We start from the raw sequence: 23276 nt of genomic DNA, 5'->3' as shown, positions 1-23276 counted from the left end.
GCCTTCTTACCTGCTGAGCCATCTCTCCAGCCAAATGAACTTGCTGAAGGGGTTCTGGGGGTCTGTAATCCCAGTACTCAGAGTTAGAAAGAGGAGGATGGCTAGAGAGGGATACATGGCACGACTGTCTAAAAACAAGCAAAGAAAGTCAAAGAGACGCTGCTGTGATCAGCGGCCTGCTGCCTGCTGCAGTGCCAGCTTTCCCACATCTCAGGTCTGCTTCAGTGCTCCTGCCAAGGCCTCAAGTCCTCCTGTTACTGAGTCAGTGGTTGAGCTTGACAGAAGCCAATTCCTCTGCCATTCAACCTCTGCTTTGGGCTCCCTATCAGCCAGGGTGAGACTTGCTCAAAACTACACTACTACAGGCAGGTTTTTCCTCCCCTAGTTCTTTCACTTCTCTGCCTTCTATGGCAGCACCACAGTCTGAAATCCCCAGCCTTCAGCCCTCTAGTTAGGCAAGAATGGTGCCCACAGATGGCAAACTGCAGGCGAGAGTGGAGAATAAAATCTGAACAAGCATAAATGAGGTATATAAAACAAGAGGCTGGTTTAAAACCAGGAGGATATTTAATCCACTCCAAAAGTCCCACAAGGAGATGAAGGGATCTATACAAAACCATCTACCTATGACAGACAGAGGGTGCTGCTGGGTTCATGTTCATTCCTAGACTCTCAAGACTTGATGTTTCCTAGGAACTATCCATTCTTTGATATCTGCAGCAGTTCAAACAAAGCATCCATCTGTAAGCGTTCTGCCTGCTGATGCTGAACGGGCAAACAAGTTCCTTGATGGTGATGCAGCCAAAACTCATTAAAACTGGGCTGGGGCAGGAATCTTCCAGTCCGTGCACGTTCAGCAACAGCTTCAGTATTCTTATTTACCATCTTCAGGCAAAGCCCTTGGGAGCAAAACCCCCAAACAAGGCATTCAAGCCCCTTGCTGGTTGGTTTCATCATTATCCCGCCTCTTCCAAATCTGTCAGGAATGAAACAGTGATGAGCTCTTTGGTCGGTCCGCCATCAAGTAACTATTCTGTAGCAGGCAACAGACAACATGACACCCTACTGATACCTGTGCTCCATTCTCCAAAACCAATTCAGATCCCTCTAGAATATTCTCGTTCATTTTTCTACACACCCTCAACTTTCCTTCCATTCTTTTTCATATTTATTATTTAATGTGGTGAGTGCTTTGCTGCATGTATGCACAAAGGTGTGCACAAAGGTCAGAAGACAGCTTTGATCTTCTAGAACTAAAGTTACAGATCTCTGCTAAACTCACAAGGCCACAAACACATTTCTTTGCTCACTCGCCAACTAACAGGCTTCCATAATTTTCCTTTCTGAAAATCTGACTGAATTCTGGAGCCATATAATCTGTTCCCCTCACACTCCTGAATCACTGGGGCCTGTAAGCAAGATTCTACATCAACTCCACTTCCTATGGTGGCCCACACCCACCTGAATGTAGGCCTCAGACAGCGTGATCATCTGTGGCAGGATGTCAGTCACCTGGAGGTCTTGTAATTCATACCACTTGCCGGTCCCCTGCATGAAGCATAAAGGGCTGGGTTAACCCACTCTCCGAACCAGAGGTATAAAGCGATCACAGCCAAGAGACAGAAACAGCAGAACAGCCACTAAACACCAACAAGAGTCTCGAGGGTGGTTTATGACCTTGGCTAGACCTGAGTCAATGAACAGTTTGAACAATCTCAATTTCTGTGGAGTCCTTGAAGTACAACGAAGTCCCAAACATTTTGCTTTCCTTTCTGTGTGTGTGTGTGTGTGTGTGTGTGTGTGTGTGTGTGTGTTGTGTAGGGGTGTCCTCACATAGCCCAGTCTAGCACTTTCTCTTTAGCCAAGAAGGGCCTTGAACTTTTGACTCCCCAAGAGCGCTGGCATTACAAGTGTGTGCCACCACACCCAGTTTATGTGGTGTCTGGAACCAAACTGAAGGTTTTGTGCATGCTGGACACCCTATCACTTGAGCTAAATTCATAAATCCACTTCTAGACTTTTAAAGGGGAATTTAGGTGACCACTCAAGAGGAAAAAGAGAAAGCCCTCTAACCTCGAATGTCTTTTTCCTGTCCAGAAATGGTAAATTAGACAAACCCTTAGAAAGTACATGACGCTAGCTGCTAAGAACCTAAAAGTAGACATTCTGCTCCTCCACACCCTCACCCCAGAGAAAGCAAAAGAAAAAATAAAGGAAGGCATCTTGGTGGGCACTGCCTATCAGCTACAGTTTCTCCTGGTCTGCAAACCAGTGATACCAACACAACCAAACTACCTCCCAGCATGCTGCCGTGAGCAAGCAAAGGGAAGGGTTTCTAGATTAACACTGTACCCTCACAAAACGCAAAACAAAAAACCCTGTGATGACAGGATACAGATGCTACATATATTCCAGATACTCTCAAGTTCAAAACACAGGGACTATAGAGAAAGTGCAGGCCTACAGTAGCAAGTCCCTTTCTGATTCTAAGACCAGTTAAGGACATGGGCCTGAGGCCAAGTATCTTGCCACAAATCCCAATGTTACTGATTCCACATAAGTCCTCAAACACTGAGCCTACGTTTCCTCATGTGTGAGGGATAAACTTTAAGGACAGTAAACCGTTAGTCTCAGAGATACTAACCAAGTTATGACAACCTACACTAAAATTCTGTGTTTGCAAATATATCCTATGTACACTTTTGTTTCAGCTTGAGATAAACTGTTAAAACACTTTAGAGTTCAGCTAGGCATGGTAGTAATGCCTGCAATCCTAGTACCTGGGAGGCTGAGGGCAGAATGGCCTCAAGTTCTCAGCTAGCCTGGGCTACAATGTGAGACCTTGTCTCAAAAAGAAGACATACAAAAAGCAAAGACAGAATCTCTAAACCAATGCTTCTCAAACATTAACTTCAAATACATCAAAGGGACTTGTTAAATAAAGAGCTGATGCAATGTGTCCCAAGGGCCTGGCATTCTGCCATTTTAAGGAGGCCCCAGACACTGGGCTGAGGACCCTACTTCTGGCTGGTAGGGCTCTGACCCCGGACAGAGATTCTCAACTCTGGCTGGGTATCAGAATCTCCCCAGAACCTCAGAACATCAAGCACCTCACTATACACCCACATACTCTAAAGCAGAGTCTAACTAGCCCTGATGCCGATCACTGTTTGGGTTTGTAAGGATGTTACAGAGACTGTCTCAGCACTGTATGCTCTGTGGCTGCATGCCTTGCCTCTACTCCAGCTGAAACCAATCACTGTTTGGGTTTGTAAGGATGTTACAGAGACTGTCTCAGCACTGTATGCTCTGTGGCTGCATGCCTTGCCTCTACTCCAGCTGAAACCAATGTCTACTGTAACTGGGCGGGGCAGAGGCAGCCATCAGAACTTACAGAAAGCTCCAAGGGGCATCTAGCATTAAGACAAAACCAAAGCCATTGCCTTCATTACATACACAGTTCTGAAGCTAGGGCCCAAGGGGCAAACTCAAAGACACCACAGAAGCAACACTTATTTTGCAGCTGTGTGCCAGGCAGTCAGGCCACTCACATGATGAAGCACGTGGATCCTGTAGGAGCCCTCCGAGGGCTTGCCATCATGCACGATGTTGGCAATGAGATCATAGGTGGTGTTCTTGTGGACTGCTTGGACTTCTTCAGATAAGTATTCTCTCAGATCCACATTTCTGGAGATAAAGAAAAACAACATCAGAACATCAGACTATGACTGAACCACAGAGCAGTTGCCTGCCGCTTTAGGATCCTAGCTATGGGAAAGTTTGTACCACAAAAGTTCCAGTGAGCTGAATTCACATTTTCCAACAGCGACAACAGGAAAAGACTCTTTAGAAGTATGTCTAGGAAATGGTGCAGAATCTCTGCTAATCTGGATTTGAATGGGAATCTTGGCTGTCACATGATAGCTGTGAATTTAAGCAGGTTACACAAGGAATGCGTCTCCACTGCCTGTCCTGAGGATAATGAGCTGAGGCAGCTGGGGCTTGCTCACAGCCTACCTGTGAACCTTGCAGCTCCAGGGTTCAGGCACCACCTGCCCTTTGCCCTTAGGCGCCCTACAGGAAGAAGACCAACCACATGGTATGTCCTCACTGTGACCACCTAACCTTAAGACCAAGCAAACCATCAGTTTTCTTTAATTTTAAAGACCTCACTTCTTTCATTTTCTCTCAGTGAAGTTAGAGGAAAATAATTACAAGCAGCATAGCCCACACGGGTAGAGACACGAATAGGAGTTTATTCAAGGTATCTAACTGGGGCACCAGCACTGAAGACAAAGTGGATCCAGAGTGCGAGCTGCCTTCCATTTCATTGTGTGGGGCATGTACTTGCGTGCACGTGCAGGTGGATGGAAATGCCTGTAGAGGGAGAGATCGACACCCGCTGTCTTTCTCAATTTCGCTCTCTTACATTTTAGAGAAGGTCTCTCACTGAGCCAGGGTTTCAAAGACATTCTCTAGTGATTTCAGGCCGCCTTGGCCCATACACTGGCATACACAGTGCACCGACCACACAGTGGGGCTAGAAAGAGACGGCTTGGCACTTAAGAACACTGGCTGCTAGAAGAGCCAGATTCAATGCCCAGCACCCACAGGAAGGCTCACAGTCACCCTAACTCCAGTTCCAGAGGATCCAAAGCCCTCTTCTGACCTCCATGGGCTCTTCACGCACATGGTGACTAGACCCGCATGCAGGTAAGACAAGAAAGTCTCTCGGACTCCTCATTAAGAATTCTCCTGCATGGCAGGTGCCACACGTACAATCCCAGCTTGAGGATGCTGAGACAGGGGCCACGCCTGACTTTCATAGCAAGTTCTCCAAAATTTAGATAAAATTCAGATGAAGCTCAGTGATACAGTGCCCAGCATACGGGATGCCTGGGTCCAGTCTCTAGTAATTAGGAGGAGAGGATTCCCCAGGACACCTCTCTCTTCACCATCTGCCTGGAAGGAGCCTTAGGACTCACTGAATCTAAGTCTTCCAGCCCAGAGTGCACTTAACCCACAGAGCCATCTCCCCAGCCTAACATCTTCAGACTACACAGAACTAAGAACTGGAAACATTTTCAAAGGAGGAAACTGACAATCCTGGTGGTTTGGGGGACCAGAAAGTAAAAGGAGATGGGAGGAAGAGGTAGCACCTGTCCACTCTTGCCCCAAACTCCTGTTATAGAGACAAACTTCTCTATTAAGACTCTATAAGACTTCCCTGTCAATAGGAAAATGGGACATACTCTGGACATTCCCAAGATAAACATCAGATGCTCATCCAAAGCCTTCTCCCTGCCAGGCTGCCTCAGACACCTTCTTCCTCTAAACTCAGCACCCACACATGCTGACACCCACTTGTCAGCCTGCCAGGAGGCTTCTCCACATTCTCCTCCGCACCACGTAAACACTGTCTCTCAGAGCTGGAGAGAGGGCTCAGCAGTTAAGAGCACTGGCTGCTCTTCCAGAAGACTATGGTTTGATTCCTAGGTCCCACATGTGGGCTCACAAGTGTCTCTAACCCCAGTTCCAGGGAATTTAATACCCTCTTCTGGCCTCTGTGGGTACCAACATGCATATGATACAGACATACACACAGGCAAAAATATCCATACATAAAAATAATTTTTTAAATTTAATTAAAAAGTTAAAACTTGCTGGGTGCGGTGGCATATACCTTTAATCCTAGCACTCAGGAAGGCAGAGGCAGGCAGATCTGTGAGTTCAAGGTCAGCCTGGTCTATAAAAAGAGCCCAGGAAAGCCAAGCTACACAGAGAAACCCTGTCTCGAAAAACAAAAACAAAAAAATTAAACCATTGGCTCTTCAGAGCTGAAAACCAATGGTCTACCGTAGTGGATCTTTCTGAATTAGAAGGCAGCCAAATAAAAACACCTTCCAGCTCCTTCAAAATAGTCATGAAAACTCAAATGCAGGTAAATTAAAAGGTCCCATATTAAAGTATGTAATTTATGACAGTGTGCTGTCACATGCTTGTAATTATAGAACTTGGGAGGTAGGAGGCAGGAGAATCAAAGTTCAAGGCCATCTTGGATTACAGAGTGACTTCAAAGTCAGTGTGGGCTGCTAGAGTCTGCATCTCAAATAAGTAAATAAACCAAGGGCTGCATCTCGGTAAACATCCACCTTTGGGGACCCTGAAATATGTGCATCCTTCCAGCAAACCCCTTAATGTCTACAATATAGGAAGCTGTTTCTTGCAATTGCCAACCAAGCCAGTTCAAAAGAAACAACGGGGAAAGACATGCAGACTCCTGGCCAGACGTGGCAGCTGCAGACTTGAAAGGCTGAAGCAGGAGTTTCAGGAGTTCAAGGACAGCCTGAGCTACCTAAGAGTTGGGGACCCCCCACAGTGAAGCAGGATGATACACACGTGATGGGGAAGTTGACAATTGTTGGGTTCTTCTCCACAAAGAAGTTGTTCTTAGTAAACCTCTTGATGCAAAAGATTAGGTATGGAGGCAGCTTGGTGAGCTGGAAGCGCTTCAGGAAGTTCTCCTTGTAAGTCTTGTATTCCTAGAAAGACAATTTGATGACGTCAGTGCCAGCACTCAGTAGGTACCAGAAAGGGGTCCTGAGCTTTGTTCTGGTTTTTAAGCATAACTGCATCACACATAACTTCAAAAGACACCTAGTCCCAGAAATCACAAAAGAGCTAAGATTAGCAGCGTGGCAAACACTGAGTAAGATGCTGTTTCCGCCAGTATATGATCACATTGTTGAAACTATTACCACTGCTATGTGAGCTCAAGTAAACACAAAACTATCTGATGAAAAAAATGAACAAAACTATTAAATTTAAAAAATCAGATCAAAGCAGACCTGACTTTATTCAAAATGGAGAACAAATTATTGATTTAGCAACAGTGCGACACTCTCAGTATTCCAATGACGGTACTAACAACTTCTCACACCCCTACTGTCTCAAAGGTCCTAAGACCTGGGCTGGGGTGTAGCTCTGTGGAAAAGCCCGTGCTCAGCACACAGAAGGCACTGATCTGTCTCAACCAAAGCATAAACCAGCATCCAAAGCACACAGCTGAGAAACAATCTCAAGGCTTGTGTAAGTAGTCTAGCAGGTCACACGTCCTGTAAGCTCACTCTGCAAGGTCTAAGGACAAAGGGAAGGGCCAGGGCACCTGCCTAGCACAAAGGGCTTAAAGTTGGTGAGCAGAAGCTGCTTTGCTTTCACGTTTGTGTGTATGGATGTTTACCGGCAACCATATGGTGACTCACAACCACCTATACTGGCATTTGATGCCCACTTCTGGCATGCAAGTGACCTACAGAGAGAGCACTCATATATGTAAAATAAATAAATAATTCTTTACTGGAGGTAGTGGTCCACCCTTATAAGGCAGCACTTGGGTAGAGGAAGGAGAATCAGGAGTTCAAGGCTGGTCTGGCTACACAGCAAGTTCTAAGCTAACCTGGCTAGATGACACCTTATCTCAAAAAACAAAACAGAATAACATGAGATTTCTTTATTTATTGTTTCCAAACATCTAAATTCTCCACCTTTCTCTACTCAGAGGAAGGCATCAGCCATGTAAGAAGGTTAAGAGTTAAACACCAGAGAGGCTGGAAGACTGGAAAAAGACAATACACTTAAGAGCATATGCTATTTATGTGCTGCTCTGAAGTATAAAAAGGCAAGAGGCTGTAGAGTAACTTGTCTGTAGAGTACCGGCCTCGCACTTCTGAGGCCTTGTTATCAACTCTGCAAAAATGATGATACAGTCAAAAAGCAAAGCAGGAGAGCAGGGCAAGGGTGGTAACTTGGCTACCTTCTCAGTGATGCCGTTGAACTTGGCCAGGATGTTGAAGAGTGGCACCTGGGGGATAATGAGCTGCTCCTTCTCATCCTTATAGAGTGGGGCCGTGGGAAGGTCCAGGGTCAGGTACATGAATGTGGACTCCACCATCGTCTCCTGGTACTCATCATTATGGAGCAGCTGCTCTTTCTCTTCTGCTGGCTAGAAATGCATGAGACCATTGAAGAGGAAAGGAGTGTGAGCATGGCACAAACCCTCAGAGGACATGACACTTGCTCACACCTTCCCTAGCCCAGAATACAGCCCAGAGAGCTGTATGCAGAACCACCACCTGACAATGTTATAAAAAAACCTCATGGCATGTGTGTGCATGCATGTAATCATGGATGACCAGAAAGGGGATCATCAGGCAGGAGGAGCCCTTCAGGATGGGAAGAAAGGGTAGTGGAACACATGTAACATGAAGCAAAGGAGGAACTATTTGTGGAGAAGACACCTGCCAGGAAGAGGGCATTGGGAAGAGGCGAGAGCAAGAGAAGAGGCAATTAATTAGAACCAAGTATAATGACACGTGCTTATAAACACCACAGTCAAACCCATTACTTTATGCACCAACTTATAAAGAAAAAACTAATTGCTTTCCACCTTCTGAGAAGTTTTATTTATATACCAGACTATTTAAAAAGTTCTCAGATTACACAAGATGATCAGCTGAGCCTTCTGGAAAGCAAACAAGTATCACCGAGGGGTCAGATCACTTCAGCCAACAGACTACCAACCACAAACACAGCACGCTGTCACTGTGAGCCCAGGATTGGCCCTCAGCAAGTGCTCTGTTAAACTTCCGTGCGGGATTCACTCTGCCTATTCTCTATGCTCCTGTTTCCCCAAGCCCCTGAAGCAGCGCATAGCAGGCTAAAATTCTGTTCGGAGCACTCACCAGATCAGGATGAGGAAGCTTTTTGGTGAAAATTCTCATTGACCCCTGGAAAACATCGGTCACAATGGCTGTTCAAACAGAAAGCAAAATACAAAGTTTGTGAGGCCAGAAAACACATCAAGAGCCGGGCAGTGGTGGTGTACACCTTTAATCCCAGCACCTGGGAGGCACAGGCAGGCAGGTAGCTCTGAGTTTGTGACCAGCCTGGTCTACAGAGTGAATCCGAGGATAGCCAAGGCTATACAGAGAAACCTTGTCCCTAAAAAAAAAAAAAAAACAAAACAAAAAAAGAAAAAATACAAAAACAAGGGGATGGGGGAGAGGGCTACAGCTGGGATACAAAGTGAATAACCTGTAATTAATAAGAATAAAATAAAAACAAAACAAAAAAAGAGAAAGCATGTCAAGAACACACTCCGAGAATCCCCTAGTGTAAGACTCAAGCTCTTCCTAGACACAGAAGCTTTGCTTTATAACATCTATCATCATAGTACCTATATAATGATTTTTCTAAGTAATTACATTATATCTCTTTGACCATTGGGGTTAGGTCGTGATGGGGGAAAATGTGCCTTTGAAATGAATGACTGACTTACACAACTTAAAGACACACACACATACACACACAAAACTGAAGAGAGAAAGAGAGCACAAGGGGCTGAGGGTCAGAGGGCCTTCTGACTCCAGGAGGCTGAACTTGCGCCTCCAAATACAGTTAGGTCTGCTCTAACATTCAGCTCAGCACTGGCAGAAATCTAAGGGTCTGGAACACAACGTCCCCACTTTCCATTTCAAAATGCGTCAGGATTTCTAGGGCATAATATATCCATTTCTGAATTGTAAAAATGCTTTGGCCAATGCGTAGTTGTACTTATCTTTAATCTCAGCACTTGGGAGGCAAGGCAGGTAATCTGTGAGTTCGAAGCCAGTCTGGCCTACAGAACCAGTTCCAGGACAGCCAGGACTAGACAGAAACCCTTTCTCAAAAACAAAATAAGCCTTGATTTGGTCTGGAGAGATGGCCCAACAGTTAAGCACACATCCTGCTCTTGCAGAAGACCCAGGGTTCAGTTCCTAGGAGCCACATCACATGGTTCACCCGGGCTTCTGACACCCTCAGAGCTCCTAGGGCTCTTGTACTGCGCATGTGGCATACATGAACTCATGCAGGCACTGAGGAAATAAACACTTTAATCTGAGCACAATGTCCATGCTTGTAATCCCAACATTAGTAGGAGGTAAAGGGGTTTAACTGATAGACAAAACTGTATCTATTAATGGAACAGAGTGCAATTTCAAGAAATGCCTACTGAGTGCAGTAAGGACCAGCTGAGGCTAACTGGCATACATTTATCATTCCCTGTACTCAAAACACTCAAAATCCTCTCTAGCAGCTCTACCGAAGTATATATAGTCAGTGGCTGCAAATCACCATTACCCTACTGTGTCAAAGAACACTGAGAGCGCCTCTTCCTGCCAACTCCTCTATTTAAGCCCATCCAGCCAGGCTGCTTGTAACCAGGATTCCACTCAGAGCTGCTGGAAGATCACTTCTGCAGTGACAACACCGTCATGACTTCTGTCTGGTTTACTTCACTTAACACAGTATCTTCCACACCATTGGGCTAAGCATAGGGGAGTAGATTTGCAATCTCAATATTTGGGAGGCTTAGTTATGAGGATCACAAATTCCAAGCTAGTATAGGCTAGGCTTGGAATAAAACAACAACAAAACAAAATAGGAAAACAATAAACTGAGAATATAATCATATTCTAACAAAACCCCCAGAGCAAGGTCTGTTTGGGCCTAGTACAGTCTAATGGCACATGCCTGTGATCCCAGTATTTGGGAGGGAGAAGCAGAAGGATCAAGAGTTCAAAGTCATTCCAGTATGGAGGAAACTGAGACAGGAAGAACTTGAGTTCCAGGATGGCTTGGGCTCTAGCAAGACTTTGTCTCAAAATGAGGGAAGCAGTATAATATATACTAACTTCCACCTGCCTCAAAAAAAAAAAAAAAAAAAAAAGAAAAAAAAGAAAAAAAGAAAAGGAAAAAAGCTAAGAATGAAAAGGAAAGAAGCTACAATTTTTTTTTTTTTTTTAGAAAAAAGGGAGAAAGAGAGAAAGAGTTAGAGAAAGAAAGAAAATAGGGCTCTTTTTTTAACAAGTATTATTATGTATTATGACTTACTCTTTTTCTTCTTCTTGGTGCCGCCCAGAGCTGAGTGCAGAGCATTCAGAAACCAAGACAGGAAGTCAACTCCATCCCCTGGGAAAAAGGAAGAGAGGAATGTTGAAGCTCAGAGCAGGAAAGGAGCCCACCACGCACTGGCTGGCCTCCTTATCCTCTCCACACACACCCTGCACATCCTCCTCTGCCTGACCACAAACACCTGCATTCCTCAAGGTCAAGCTCACTCTTCAGCCTTTTCTCTCTCTCTCTCTCTCTGCACTTTGATGACCCTGTCATTTTGTCCCAGTATGTATCTCCCCACCCTGTGAGAACAATGAATGAAGACATGTAACATCCACTTCTCAGGCTAGAGAGATGGCTCAGAGGTTAAGAGCACTGGCTGCTCTTCCAGAGGTCCTGAGTTCAATTCCCAGCACCCACATGGTGGCTCACAGGGTGCCCTCTTCTGCCCTGCAGGCGTACATGCAGACACAACATTGTACACATAATCAACCAATAAATCCTAAAAAAATAAAATAAAATAAAATAACATCCACTTCTCCAGAGTAGCTCCGACTTCCAAAGACTCTTACAAAGACTCTTGTCTCAGGAAGATGTCTTCTAGTGCTAGTACTAAAAAGGCATCAACAACACTGTAAAGGATTCTGGGAACAAGCAACATTCCTAGCTCATGACAAGAGTGCAAGAAGTGCCTACCCCTCAAGTATTTCTGGGATAATGGCTACTTTCTAACCAATGTCTGTCTCCATTTACTTCCCCTCTACTCTCTAGTTAAAAACCTGTAAGACTGTACACTCTTCTTTGTCTCCCTAATTCCAAAGGCCTGACAACCCTACAAAATTACTTTCCTCCACAATATGCTCTATTTAATTACAGTGACCATACAAGAACTTCTCTGTACACTCCACATACATCTAGGCAACTGACAATATAGATCTCAGACACTAGGTAAGGCATCCTTAACTGACAACACAAACTGTGACTATGAAAGAAGAAACTAGGTAAGTGGAAGTTTATTCTTAGGGTTAAGACTTTCTGCAACACTCTAACCAATCATGCTTTATCTTTGCAAAACTGCCAAAAGCTAAAGGGAAGGCTGACAGATATAACCATCCATGGCACACAAAATAAATTTCTCCACAAAAATATGGTATGTTGTAACCTTGACATAAAAATGTAGGAAAGCTCACTGCTTGCACAGAGGACCTAGTTCAGATCCTAGCATCTGCAGTGGACAGCTCACAGGAGCCTGTGACTCCAGCTTTAGGGGATCTAACACCATCTTCTAGAATCCATGGACACCCGCACAAATACGCACCTAACACCCCCCCATACAAAAATAAATCTTAAAAAAAATCAAAACAAAACTGAGACCTCACAGAGTTGGTCCAGAACAGAATGACTTTATGAATCTAGGTGTTGGAATGTGATGGTTCTAACAGTTGTCTCCCTGCTCAGAAGAGTACGGTGTGACCGACTTTGTTGCAAACTATGAAACATCATGCTCAAATGGTTTAGTAACTTCTGCTCATTTGGGAATAAATCATGGGGTTCTGATCAACATACACTGTCCAATTCCAAGTGTATCTTACTCAATGTTACCCCCAATACCTAAACTCCCAAGAGCCTCAGCTTCTTATCTACTTGCCTTATCAATCCCTAGTGAGCCTTTACTCAAGTACCTGAGAATCTTAAAGTCACTGCTAGACAAGCAAGGTGGCACATGCCTTTATTTCCAGTACATAGGATGCAGAGACAGGTGGCTCTCTGTGAGTCCCAGGCCTTTCTGGTCTACATAGCAAGTTCCAGAACAGCCAGGGCTGAATAATGAGACCCCGCCTTGTGTGGAGTGGAGGTGGCTGGACAGATGGTTCATCACTTTAGAGCACTTGCTACTCTTTCAGGGGAACCCAGGTTTGTTTCCCAGCACCCACATGGCAACAACCGTCTGTAATTCCAGTTTGTGGGGAATTTGACACACTCTTCTGGCCTCAAGTACCAGGAATGCATATAGTATACAGACTTATATATACAGGCAAAACATTTACACGCATAAGTTAATAACATTTTAAAGAAAGCAAGCCACTGAACTTTCCCTCTATGTAAGTCATTCCTCTACCAGAGTAATGAAGTTTTTATTTTGTTTTTGGATTTGGGAGAAATATCTCACTGTAGCTAAGGATGAACTTGAACTACTGTCTCCACCTAGTAGGTGCTGGGACTATATGGATGCACCACCAGCTAGGAATGTTTCATAAACACAGATCTGACTTTACTTTTGTAAGCATCAACTGAGTCTCAACCTTGTTAAGCTATAATTCAATGTCCTTACAAAGACACATAAACTGAAAAAATTCTCCTTCCTAGCTACCCCTGGCTCTTCACTGACACTGAAATCCAAGCTGTGACTACTTACCTTCTGTGCCAGACACTTCTGAACATCCCAAACTATACATTGGCACTACCATGCCTGTCTAACTGGCATGCCTATCATTACCAAGCCCCCCTTCCCCTTCTACCTAACACCCAGGACTATTCCCACAGGTCTTTGCTCCATGCTCCCAGGTGTTGGAGCCGCAGCTTCCTCTTATAGCACTAACACCCTATGATTTCCTTCCTATATAATCACCTCTCCATTAGCTGGGGAGCTCATGGAAGAAAATTATTACATTCCTCATCCCTACAACTCTAAAACTTAGCAAGCAAGAAAAGTATAGGATAATACAGCACTGGGAAGTCAGAGACAGGCAGATCCCTGAGTTTGAGACTAGCCTAGTCCACACAGTGAGCTCCACGCCAGTCAGGGCTCTAGAGTGAATCCTTGTTTTTGTATCAAAAACAAAAATAAAAAAAGAATACAGAATGAACAGATGGATGGGATGTGGTACTGCGGACGGTCTGGCTACTAAGAATAAGTGGGGACTTTAGTCAGTGGCAGTTAGAACTGAGCTCTGAGAGATGAGAATGAGCAAAACAGTTCCCTGAATACCCAGTTAGGACCAAGACAAAGTCAGCAGCACAGGTGGGCGCTGCTTAATAACAGCAGGGGCTTGCCCAGGCTTTCCCATAAGCAATACCATGATTTTGCCAAATGAAACAGAGTGGGTATTCATTCAGCTGCAATCTCTTCGGTTTCTCTGCACAGGACCCACTGATTAGAAAAGAATGAAGAACCCAACCCCCTATCCATCCAATGTCCCTTTGTGCCTATCAAGAGTCACTGCAAAATGGAAATAAATGTGTTCACCAGTCTTGATATGCTGTCCTCAAGTCAAAGAGATGTGCATGACTTGTTTCTCACCTTGTTTGGTGATCTGGAAAGTCTTCTTGCTGCAAAGGACAACAGCCTGAAGCATCTCGTGAGGAGAAACATGTGCCTTGAAGTTTCGGGGGTTCCAGAGCTTTCTCATCAGCTCTCCAAAACGCTGGACCAACAAGAACATGATATCCCCCGGAGGACGCTTGATATTCTTATAATTGTCTTCCTCAAGGAAGTAGTTCCGAAGAGGAGGAACATTAGACAGAGCCTGGAAATCAAGCACTCCAGTTAACACAAAGCCCCTTGCAGGACCCCTCAAAACCAAGCTGTTCCAGTTAACATTCAGATAAAGCCTGAGGCAGGCCTACGATGGCCTTAAAAAGTCCAAAAGAAAGCGACCCTCAGAAAATGCCACCAGAGCTCAGTAAAATCTCCTTTACTGAGTCACACAAACTGAAGATTGACAAACGCTTAGGAAATGTGCACACTAGGAAGGACTTTAAAAGCCAAGCAGTGACTCAGGTCTGTAATGCCAGCACCTGGAAGACAAGAGAACTACCAAAAGTTTGAAGCCAGCCTGGACTATGTAGTGAGTACAGTCTATCCTGGGATACAGAGCAAAACCCCAGCAAAAAAACAAACAAAAAAACCAAAGAGCAACCAAACAAATAAACGAAAGCAAACAAAGCCATAAAAAGTCATTTAAAAAAAAATATTCAGGGCTGGAGAGATGGCTCAGCAATTTAGAGTACATCCTGCTCTTGCAGGGGACCCTCAGGACCCATGTCCGGCATGGCAGAACTGCCTCTAACTCTAGCTCCAGGGAATCCAACATCTTCCTCTGGACTCCACAGGCACCTGCACTCACACATGCACAAGCCTACATAGTACATATATATACAGAGGAAGGAAGAAAGGAGGGACGGAGGGAGAGGGGGAGGAAAAGAAACAGAAAAGCAACCCATGTGTTTCGTTTTGGCACTGCCTAGTAACAGAGCCCAACTCTGACGACCTGCAACTGCAGGAGCCATAAACCCAAGGCTGAGAATCCCTCAGCATGTGGGAGCCACCCCCTTGCGCAGAAAGGAGTGTTGGGCTAGCTGGTGAAGTAGTCTTCAGACAGACCTGACTGCACCCTGAGAAGGCACCTCAAACTGCTTTCAGTTACTCTCTCCTCCCCAGTGTTCTTTCTTGATCCTACCTGGAGCACAGCATTTGCATAGTCGTTGGCTTTTATGTTGTTCAGTCCCACGATCCCTGGCAGGTAAGTGGTTCCATCATATGCCCGGGACAATTTGGCTTGCTTGTCTAAGTTTGCAATTTGCTGCTTTGTGAAAGTAGGCTTCAACACATACTGCCAAGCAAAAAACAAAACAAAACAACAACAAAACAAAACCCTCTTAGGTTGTTGTAAACAGAATTTACAAGACATGCCCAGAATAGCAATTTCTACCAAAAATAAAATGCCCTGGTCATAAATGCCTCACTACACACCCGTAGGCCCCAGCCACGAGGGATGAAGACGAAGGTAAAAAAGCAAGTCCTCCTGAGTGCTTATCTGCAAACCCCGAATCACTGAATTCCAGGTCTGTCTTCAGCCCTACAACTGATCACTCGATGATCAATGACTGTCAGAAACCACAGGATCCTTAGGAGTATGAAGACAGCAGGACCCCAGTCCCCAGTGAGCTATCATTTGTATCTAGCTCAAGAATGGAGCACCTCCTTCCCTGTCAGCACCAGGTTTCTGGGGACCCCAGGAGTAGAGGGAAGGAATGGAATCTTCCTGGTCACAGAATTTATTTCACTTTTTCACTCTTTCTCCAGATATTTTCCTGACCTCTTGTACGGTACTTTACAGAGATCTTTGGGAGAGCTCACAAAACATTGTGCCCCACACCAACAACCTGAGACACATACTGTGATATCTTCCAGCGAGGAATCAATGATCTCATAGTTGTCAGGAAGGCAGTAAAACTTGAGAGTGTGGAGGTTAAGGAAGACATGGTGGCTGAACTGGACACTGTGGATATAGGCATGAGACTTTAAACCCCGGCCTGTGGGGAAAAGGAAAGGGCTATCAGAGAAAGGCACAGTTTGCTCTTTGTTTTATTATTTTGTGAAAAACATGTTAAAAGCAGAAACAAAGTCCTATGCCATCCATGAAATTAATCCACACATAAACTTCTTTCACAAAGAGAACAAGAAAGAACATTAAGACCTAAATTAGGGAAAATAGTTTCAATATAAAGTATACACATAAACCAACTTCATAAGTATCAGAAACTAGGAATGTCCAAAGCCAATTATTTGATATGTACATAAATAACACAAAAACACAGATATACCTATCCGGAAGCTGCCTGGCTATCAGTTCTCAGTCTTCAACCTCCACCTCCCCATGTTCACGACAAACCTGCGCCTGTGTCCTCTGTCCCATGATGCTTCTCTCTCTGTTTTCTACTGGTTAGTAGTGCTAATATTATCCCAGAGCTCTGTGTACTCTAGGTAAACACTCTAGCACTAGGGTATCCTCCCAGACTCTCGTTTTGAGAGAGTCTTGCTAAAGTGCCTAAAATGTCTTAAACTTTCCACCCTCCTATCATCCTGCCTCGGATTACTGAGAAGCTGAAATAATAGTCTGTATCACCTTTCCAGCACTCTTTTTAGTATCTTTAGCCCATTCAAATCCTTTTTCAGAGGAATAGTAAGAGATGAAAATAGGCCAGGTGGTAGGATACACCTTTAATCCTAGTACTCTGGGAGGCATAGACAGGCAGTTGAAGGCTAATCTGGTCTACAGAGTGAGTTCCAGGAGAGTGAGCACTATACAGACAAACTCTGTCTCAAAAAAAAAAAAAAAGCAAGGTGTGGTGGCACACGTCTTTAATCCCAGCACAGGAGACAGAGGCAGGCAGATCTCTGTGAATTCTATAAAATAAAGAAGAAATGAAAAAAAGTATAATGGCACACACGTATAAAGATGCATATGAAACCCATTACTTCATATACTAACCTAAAACAAAAATAAAGGCTGGGCATGGTAATACATACTTGTGTTCCCAGCATTAGGTAGATGAAGACCAAACTATCAAGACTCTGTCTAAACACACACACACACACACACACACACACACACACACACACACACTACCTTGGGGAGATGGCAAGATGGCTCAGTAGGTAAGAGCATTTGCCACCGAGCCTAGTGACCTAAGTTTGATCCCTGGGACCCACCTGATAGAAAGGGAACTAACTCCCACACACTGTCCTGACTTCTACACACGTATACAAATGCATTCACAAATATGTACATAAATATACTAAAAATAATAAACTTAAAATGTAATAAATCTTTACAAACTGACTCTGGAGACAGGCATGGTGACAACACCTATGATCCTAACACTTGGAGGACAAGAGACAGGAGAACTGAGGTACGCTGAAGCCAGTTAGGCCAATACAATGAGTTCCAGGCCAACTGAGGTAATGTCTCAAAACATTAAAAGTAGAGAAAAACTAACTTTAGCATTTTTCACCACCTTCTGTCCTCATTTTTATTCATTACTATAAAGTCTAAGAGAAATCATTATAGCCTAGTGAAATTTTCTGATTGTTTTCTATGTCAACCTTGATTTCATATAAGATCCCTACAGAAGCAAAGAATATGGCTTCTCTTTTTCATGTCACCAGTATACTACGAATGTACATACTATTCTTTTGGTCTAAATGAGTTAAAATAATACATTTTCAGAAAAGAAGTAAGTAAGTATTCCTGGAGACAGTGAAGGAGCACACCTGCAAACCCCAGCATGAGAAAGCCCAGGGGGAGGCTTAAGTTCAAGGCAAGCCTGGCCATCTCAAAACAGCAAAGATATAAACTCAGAAAGCATTAGACTTGGAAAGCCAGGGATGCGGCTAAGTGGTAGAATACTTGCCTAGCATGTCTAAAAACCTACGTTCAATGCCCAGTACCAAAAGGAAGGAGGAGGAAAGGAAAACAACAAAGAAAAAAAACTCAGAAACTCAGTACTTGGAGAGCTAGTCTTTTTCACAAGAGTAGCTCTTTCTCCCTTTCAGAGGTGTTCAACCCTGACCAAGGAGAGAACATTTTCCAATTTCCTGAGAACAAAGAGGAATTATTAAAGGTGGTTTCCAATAATAGCATACTTTCCAAAAAAAAAAAAAGCAGCGTCACAAACTTTGTCACAAACTTCAAAGGTTTATCATTTGTGCCATTTATTTACCTTGAAAGTACTTGCCACACACCAGACAGGCATATGCATTAATATGCGAGAGAGAAATAGAGCAGAGCTTCTCAAAGTCGAAGTCCAGCACGCTCCTGAGAGACAGGGCACAAAACAATAACAGGGGTGAGGTGTTGCTGGCTCTATGTCCCACAATGACACACATGTCCGTCAGAGAATGCTGTGACAACAGCCCATAAACCACATGCCTCTCCCCAGCATACCCCAAAGCAGGCTCAATGTGCCTGTAGCAAACACAAATGCCCACAGCACACTTTTCCACTAGCTCCAAAAACTGTGGAGCAGTATTTGGCAAAGATACAAGTTAAATTTGCACTAAATATAAAAGGACTTTTTTCCCTTTGGCCACTATTCCTAAATGACAACATAACCACTGTTTTACACGGCACTGGCACTGTATTTGATCAGTAATCTCAAAGACAATTTAAAGTAACAGGAGGATATGCTTAGAATACATATGAATACTAACCCACTGTTTATAACACTTGAACAGCAAAATTTGGCATATATCAGGGAATCTTGGTTCCACTCCCCCCGTGGATAGATGACACAACTTTTTCATAGTGGCTCACTCCTGTAATTCTGGCACTTGGGAGACTGAGTCAGGAAGACTGCAAATCTGAGGTCAGATCCAGCTATCTAAAGAGTTCTATATCAGCCTGGACTATAGAGTAAGGTGTTGAAAACAAAAAAAGAACCTTCCATTGTGGTCACATTCTTTGCAGGAAAAACAACAGATAGGACTGAAATAAAAAGAGTCCAACAGCACTGGGAGAGTCCTTTTAGACACAAAAAATTCTGTCAGGCATTGTGGGACATACCTTTCATCCCAGTTCTCAGAAGGCAGAGGCAGGAGGATTTCTCTGAGTTCGAGGCCTGGTCTACAAAGTGAATCCAGGATAGCCAGGGCTCAGTAACACAGAGAAACCCCATCTTGAAAAACAAAAACAAAATTCATAATTAGCTAAAAGCTCTTAATGTGTATGCATGCTCATCCTTCTTAAATAACATGTGCTGAAGGGACAGTGGCACACACCTTTAATCCCAGCACTCAGGAGGCAGAAGCAGGCAGGTCTCTGCGTTCCAGGCTAGCTGGTCTACAGAGTGAGTTCCAGAACAGCCAGGGCTACACACAGAAACTCTGGGGGGGAGGGGGGACCCACGGGGACCCACCACCACTACCACAACAAGAAACCCATGCACTCAGCCTTGGTGCAGTGGTACAAGCCTTTAATCCTATCACCCCAGAGGCAGAGGTTCAAAGGCAGCCCGAGCTACACAAAGAAATCTTGTCTCAGAAAAACAAAACGAAGAAAACAACAACAAAAAAGCACTCTGGCACTTTAAAGGAACAACACTGATGCACATGGCAAGAAGCACAATCTCCTAGGCAGGTTTAACGGGAGGAGAGTTTGCGCTGTTCACTGTGAAGTTCACAGAATTGTCGACAAAATTTCTACTTTATCCTGCATCTCAAAATCTACAAATTTGATTTGTTTGTGTGGTGCTGGTGATTAATCCATGGGCTTCTAACATGTCAAACAAGTGCTCCACTACTGAGATACACCCCCAAGACTTGTCCTCTGCCTCTCTGCATCACTGACCTGTTAATGGTATCCAGGTACGGGCAGTGACGGCTCCTCCGGTCCTCAGAATCCACTCGGCCATTCTTTGCTGAGAAGAAAACAATCAGAGGCTTTAAAATGGGAAACTTGCGCTGGGATGTAACTCAGTAGTAGAGCATTTACCTAGCATGGACAAGACTTGCTCCTCGCCAGTAGCATAAACGGAGGCTAGGAGGCTCTGCTCAAATCACAGGTACGAAAAAAAGCAAAACAAAACAAAAAAAACATGGAAATGGAAAATTTTGACACTAAGATGAACTTTCACTTTTCATGTAGTGACATTAAAAAAAGTTGAAAGCTGAGAGTAGATCGCTTACATACATAACCAACAAAAGATTAACTTACGTATTACATAAAGGAATCCAGGCAAGTAAGGTGGCTTAGTAAAGGTGCCTGCCACCAAACCTACCTACCTGAGTTCAATTCCTGAGACACACATGATAAGAGAGAAACTTACTCCCACAAGTTGCCTTCTGACCTCCACATGTATACCACTGTACATGCATACACATATGAATAAATAAATAGATGTACTAAGCATGTTCGGCGGTGTACACCATTGATCCTATCTGTCCCTTGAGAGGAAAAGAGAGATGAAATCTCTGAGTTCAAGGTCTACAGAGAAAATTCCAGAACAGCCAGGGCTACTTATTAAGACCCTGTCCAAATAAATAGATGATACCTAGATATCAAATAAGCATGAAAGATATTGCAAAATATGTCACAAGTACTAAGATAAGCTGAACATCCTTTTTTTTTTTAATTTATTTATGTTTGCCTGAATGTATGTCTGTGTGAGGGTGTCGGGTCCATGGAACTGGAGTTATAGTTTTGAGCTGCCTTGTGGGTGCTGGGATTTGAACTCAGGTCCTCTGAAAGAAAAGACAGTGCTCTTAACCACTGAGCCATCTCTCCAGCATGCTGAACATCCTTAAATCTACCATTTGTCCAAGAATTATAATGGTTCTGAGAGTTAATCCTACTGGAAAGCTTGCCACTGCCCCACAGATGCTGACGGAAGACGCATGATCAGAATAAAGCAAAGAGCCTATTAAAGCAGTAGCAGTCGCCAAAACTAATGACATCTCTGCCGGTTCCTGGACTCAAGTCCCACAAAAGCACAGACGAGGCAGAGCTATAGTGGATTCCTTAGAGAAAAACCCTGCCCTTAAAGAAGCGGATCCTGTCTGCTTGTGAACTTACCTACTTTTTGCTCTACGGAGTAATATGACCTGTCTCCCAAGTCTGTTCACTACATCAATATCCTTGACAAGACAACATGGAACAACCTCTATGTAAAATTCAGGAGAAGCAGGTCTGTCTCCAAACTACTGTACTAATACAAACTCTTTAGTCAGGTGCACAAGGGTCTCAACTGAACGCCCTTGTTCCAGAAATTACAACAGGACCCAGCATCTCAGGAGAAGAGAACATGTGTGAAGGTATGTCAGCACCTGACCCGCGTGGGCTATTCGATAACGGGAAGCGGCTGCGATGTATCAGGATAACATTAAGTTCCTGAGACCCTATCTCAAAAGGAAAAAGAAGAGAAACAAGCAGGCGAAGGTGGAGGGCGCCCGGCCCGGCCCCGCGCACCTCGCACCTCCCGCTCGGGCTCCGAGTCCTCGTCGGCCTCGCGCTCGCGCTTCACCCGCACGGCCGGGAGCGCGGGCGCCGGGACCTCTCGCGCACTCGGCTCGGCCTCCCGCTTCACTCGGACCGGGCTGCCCCGGGAGCTCGCCGCCTCGGGCTCCCGCTCGCGGTCTCGTTCCTTCTTGACGCGACCCGAACCGCCCCGCGACTCCGACTCGCGCTTCCCACGGGTGGAACCATGAGACTGCCGCTTGGACCGGCTAGACATCGCCACCACAGGTCAGGAGCTTCCGCGCCGGCGCCGCGCAGGCGGGCGGCACGCGGCCAATCAGGAGCCGAGCTGGCCTCAGGGCGTGCAGCTCGCTACGGGTCGCCGAGAGGGACAACACAGGCTGCTGGCGCTCCCTGCACAATTGAGACAGCTGGAAGCCTACGCGCCTGCTTACCCACCGTCTCTTCACGGCTTAAAGAGATAGAAACCGTTCACAGGCTATGTTGACTGTAGGAGAAAGGAAACTAGCATTCGAACCTAGGTATCTTCAAGACAGTTTGAGTCTCGAAACGACAATCCGGAGATGTCTCCTTATCAGGAAAAGGAGTCAGTATTTCCAAGTCATCTCCTTTATTCAGGCTTGTACTTGAGAACTGCAATTAGTACCATATTTAGAGGCTCTTGAAACAAGGAGTTTGCAAATAATCTGCCAAAGCGCATTTATGATTTAGCTAATAAAACTCCAAATTCAGCTTTAGTCTTAGTCTCTGCCTATTTGAACAGTTCCATTGAGGAATAACTAAAACATACAAGATAGCACACATTCGATGTGTGTAATTTGCCAAATTCTGATGTGTGAGCATATATGAACCCATTGCCATAATCAAGAGAAGAAACTTGTCTCATCCAGAAAAATCCTTGTGCCCATGTGGAGTCCCACCCAAACCACAATAGTGACCACATTTCCTAGAGTTTTATTAGACAGTGTTTACTGTTTCTCACACCTGGTGTATAGACAATCTGTTCCTTTACTTTCGTTGTAACATTCCATCCAAGAGATGTACTAGAGTTTGTTACTGTTCTAATAATGAGTTTCTGATTTTTACATTTTAAAAGAGGACTTGAAAAACTATACACCTATGCTGAGGCAAAAAGATTCCTGAAGTTTAAGGCCAGCCTGAGCTACACATTTAGTCCAAGAGTACCCTGGGGTACGTAGCAGAAAAAAAGAGAAGGGTCTGCATTATAAGCCCCTCAGAAGTCTTGGCTCCTCCCACGGGGACAGTTAAAGCAAGTGATCTGGGGCTGGGCAGTGCAGCTCTGATGTGGCTGAAGGAGGGACTGGTGGGAAAAACTTACCTGAGCACTTGTCTGTCTCATTGCCCATTAGAGATGGATGCTCTTAGTCTGTCTACCAATAGGCAAACAAACTGAGATGGCTCAGTTTGTGAGAATGCTTACTGTGCAAACACAAGTTCAAATCCTATCATCCATATAAAAAGCCTACAGGAAGCATGGCCTGCACACACCTATAAGCCCAGCCATTTGGAGGGTTGAGACAGGAGGACCTCTTGAAACTGATGGCTGACAGTTTAGCTACAGGC

The 23276-nt window shown here is 44.6% G+C and overlaps 1 protein-coding gene across 1 annotated transcript; it reads right to left on the bottom strand.

Moving 5' to 3' along the window:
- Positions 1-548: 548 nt before the first annotated feature.
- On the bottom strand, positions 549-21989 carry Usp39 (ubiquitin specific peptidase 39). Its single transcript, XM_021654071.2, has 13 exons — positions 21684-21989; positions 20067-20136; positions 18442-18536; positions 16115-16251; positions 15396-15548; positions 14237-14462; positions 10933-11010; positions 8742-8809; positions 7814-8002; positions 6400-6542; positions 3552-3687; positions 1462-1548; positions 549-976 (listed from the first exon to the last, which is right to left on the bottom strand). The coding sequence occupies exons 1-13, from the start codon at positions 21946-21948 to the stop codon at positions 929-931; spliced, it is 1695 nt and encodes a 564-aa protein (XP_021509746.1). The 5' UTR covers positions 21949-21989; the 3' UTR covers positions 549-928.
- Positions 21990-23276: the final 1287 nt, after the last annotated feature.

The sequence above is a fragment of the Meriones unguiculatus genome, chromosome 5 (assembly GCF_030254825.1).
Source record: "Meriones unguiculatus strain TT.TT164.6M chromosome 5, Bangor_MerUng_6.1, whole genome shotgun sequence".
Classification (NCBI taxonomy): domain Eukaryota; kingdom Metazoa; phylum Chordata; class Mammalia; order Rodentia; family Muridae; genus Meriones; species Meriones unguiculatus.
The sequence above is the reverse complement of the archived record's forward strand: the minus strand, read 5'-3'. Positions and strand labels throughout refer to the sequence as shown.

Excerpts from the sequence above, each read along its gene's own strand:
- Usp39 (XM_021654071.2), bottom strand. The coding sequence starts at position 21,948 with ATGTCTAGCCGGTCCAAGCGGCAGTCTCATGGTTCCACCCGTGGGAAG. Across the intron at positions 8,810-10,932 it reads CACCAAGAAGAAGAAAAAGA|CCATTGTGACCGATGTTTTC; the intron begins GTAAGTCATAAT and ends CTGTTTGAACAG. Across the intron at positions 3,688-6,399 it reads ATTGTCAACTTCCCCATCAC|AAATGTGGATCTGAGAGAAT; the intron begins GTGTGTATCATC and ends CTTTATCTCCAG.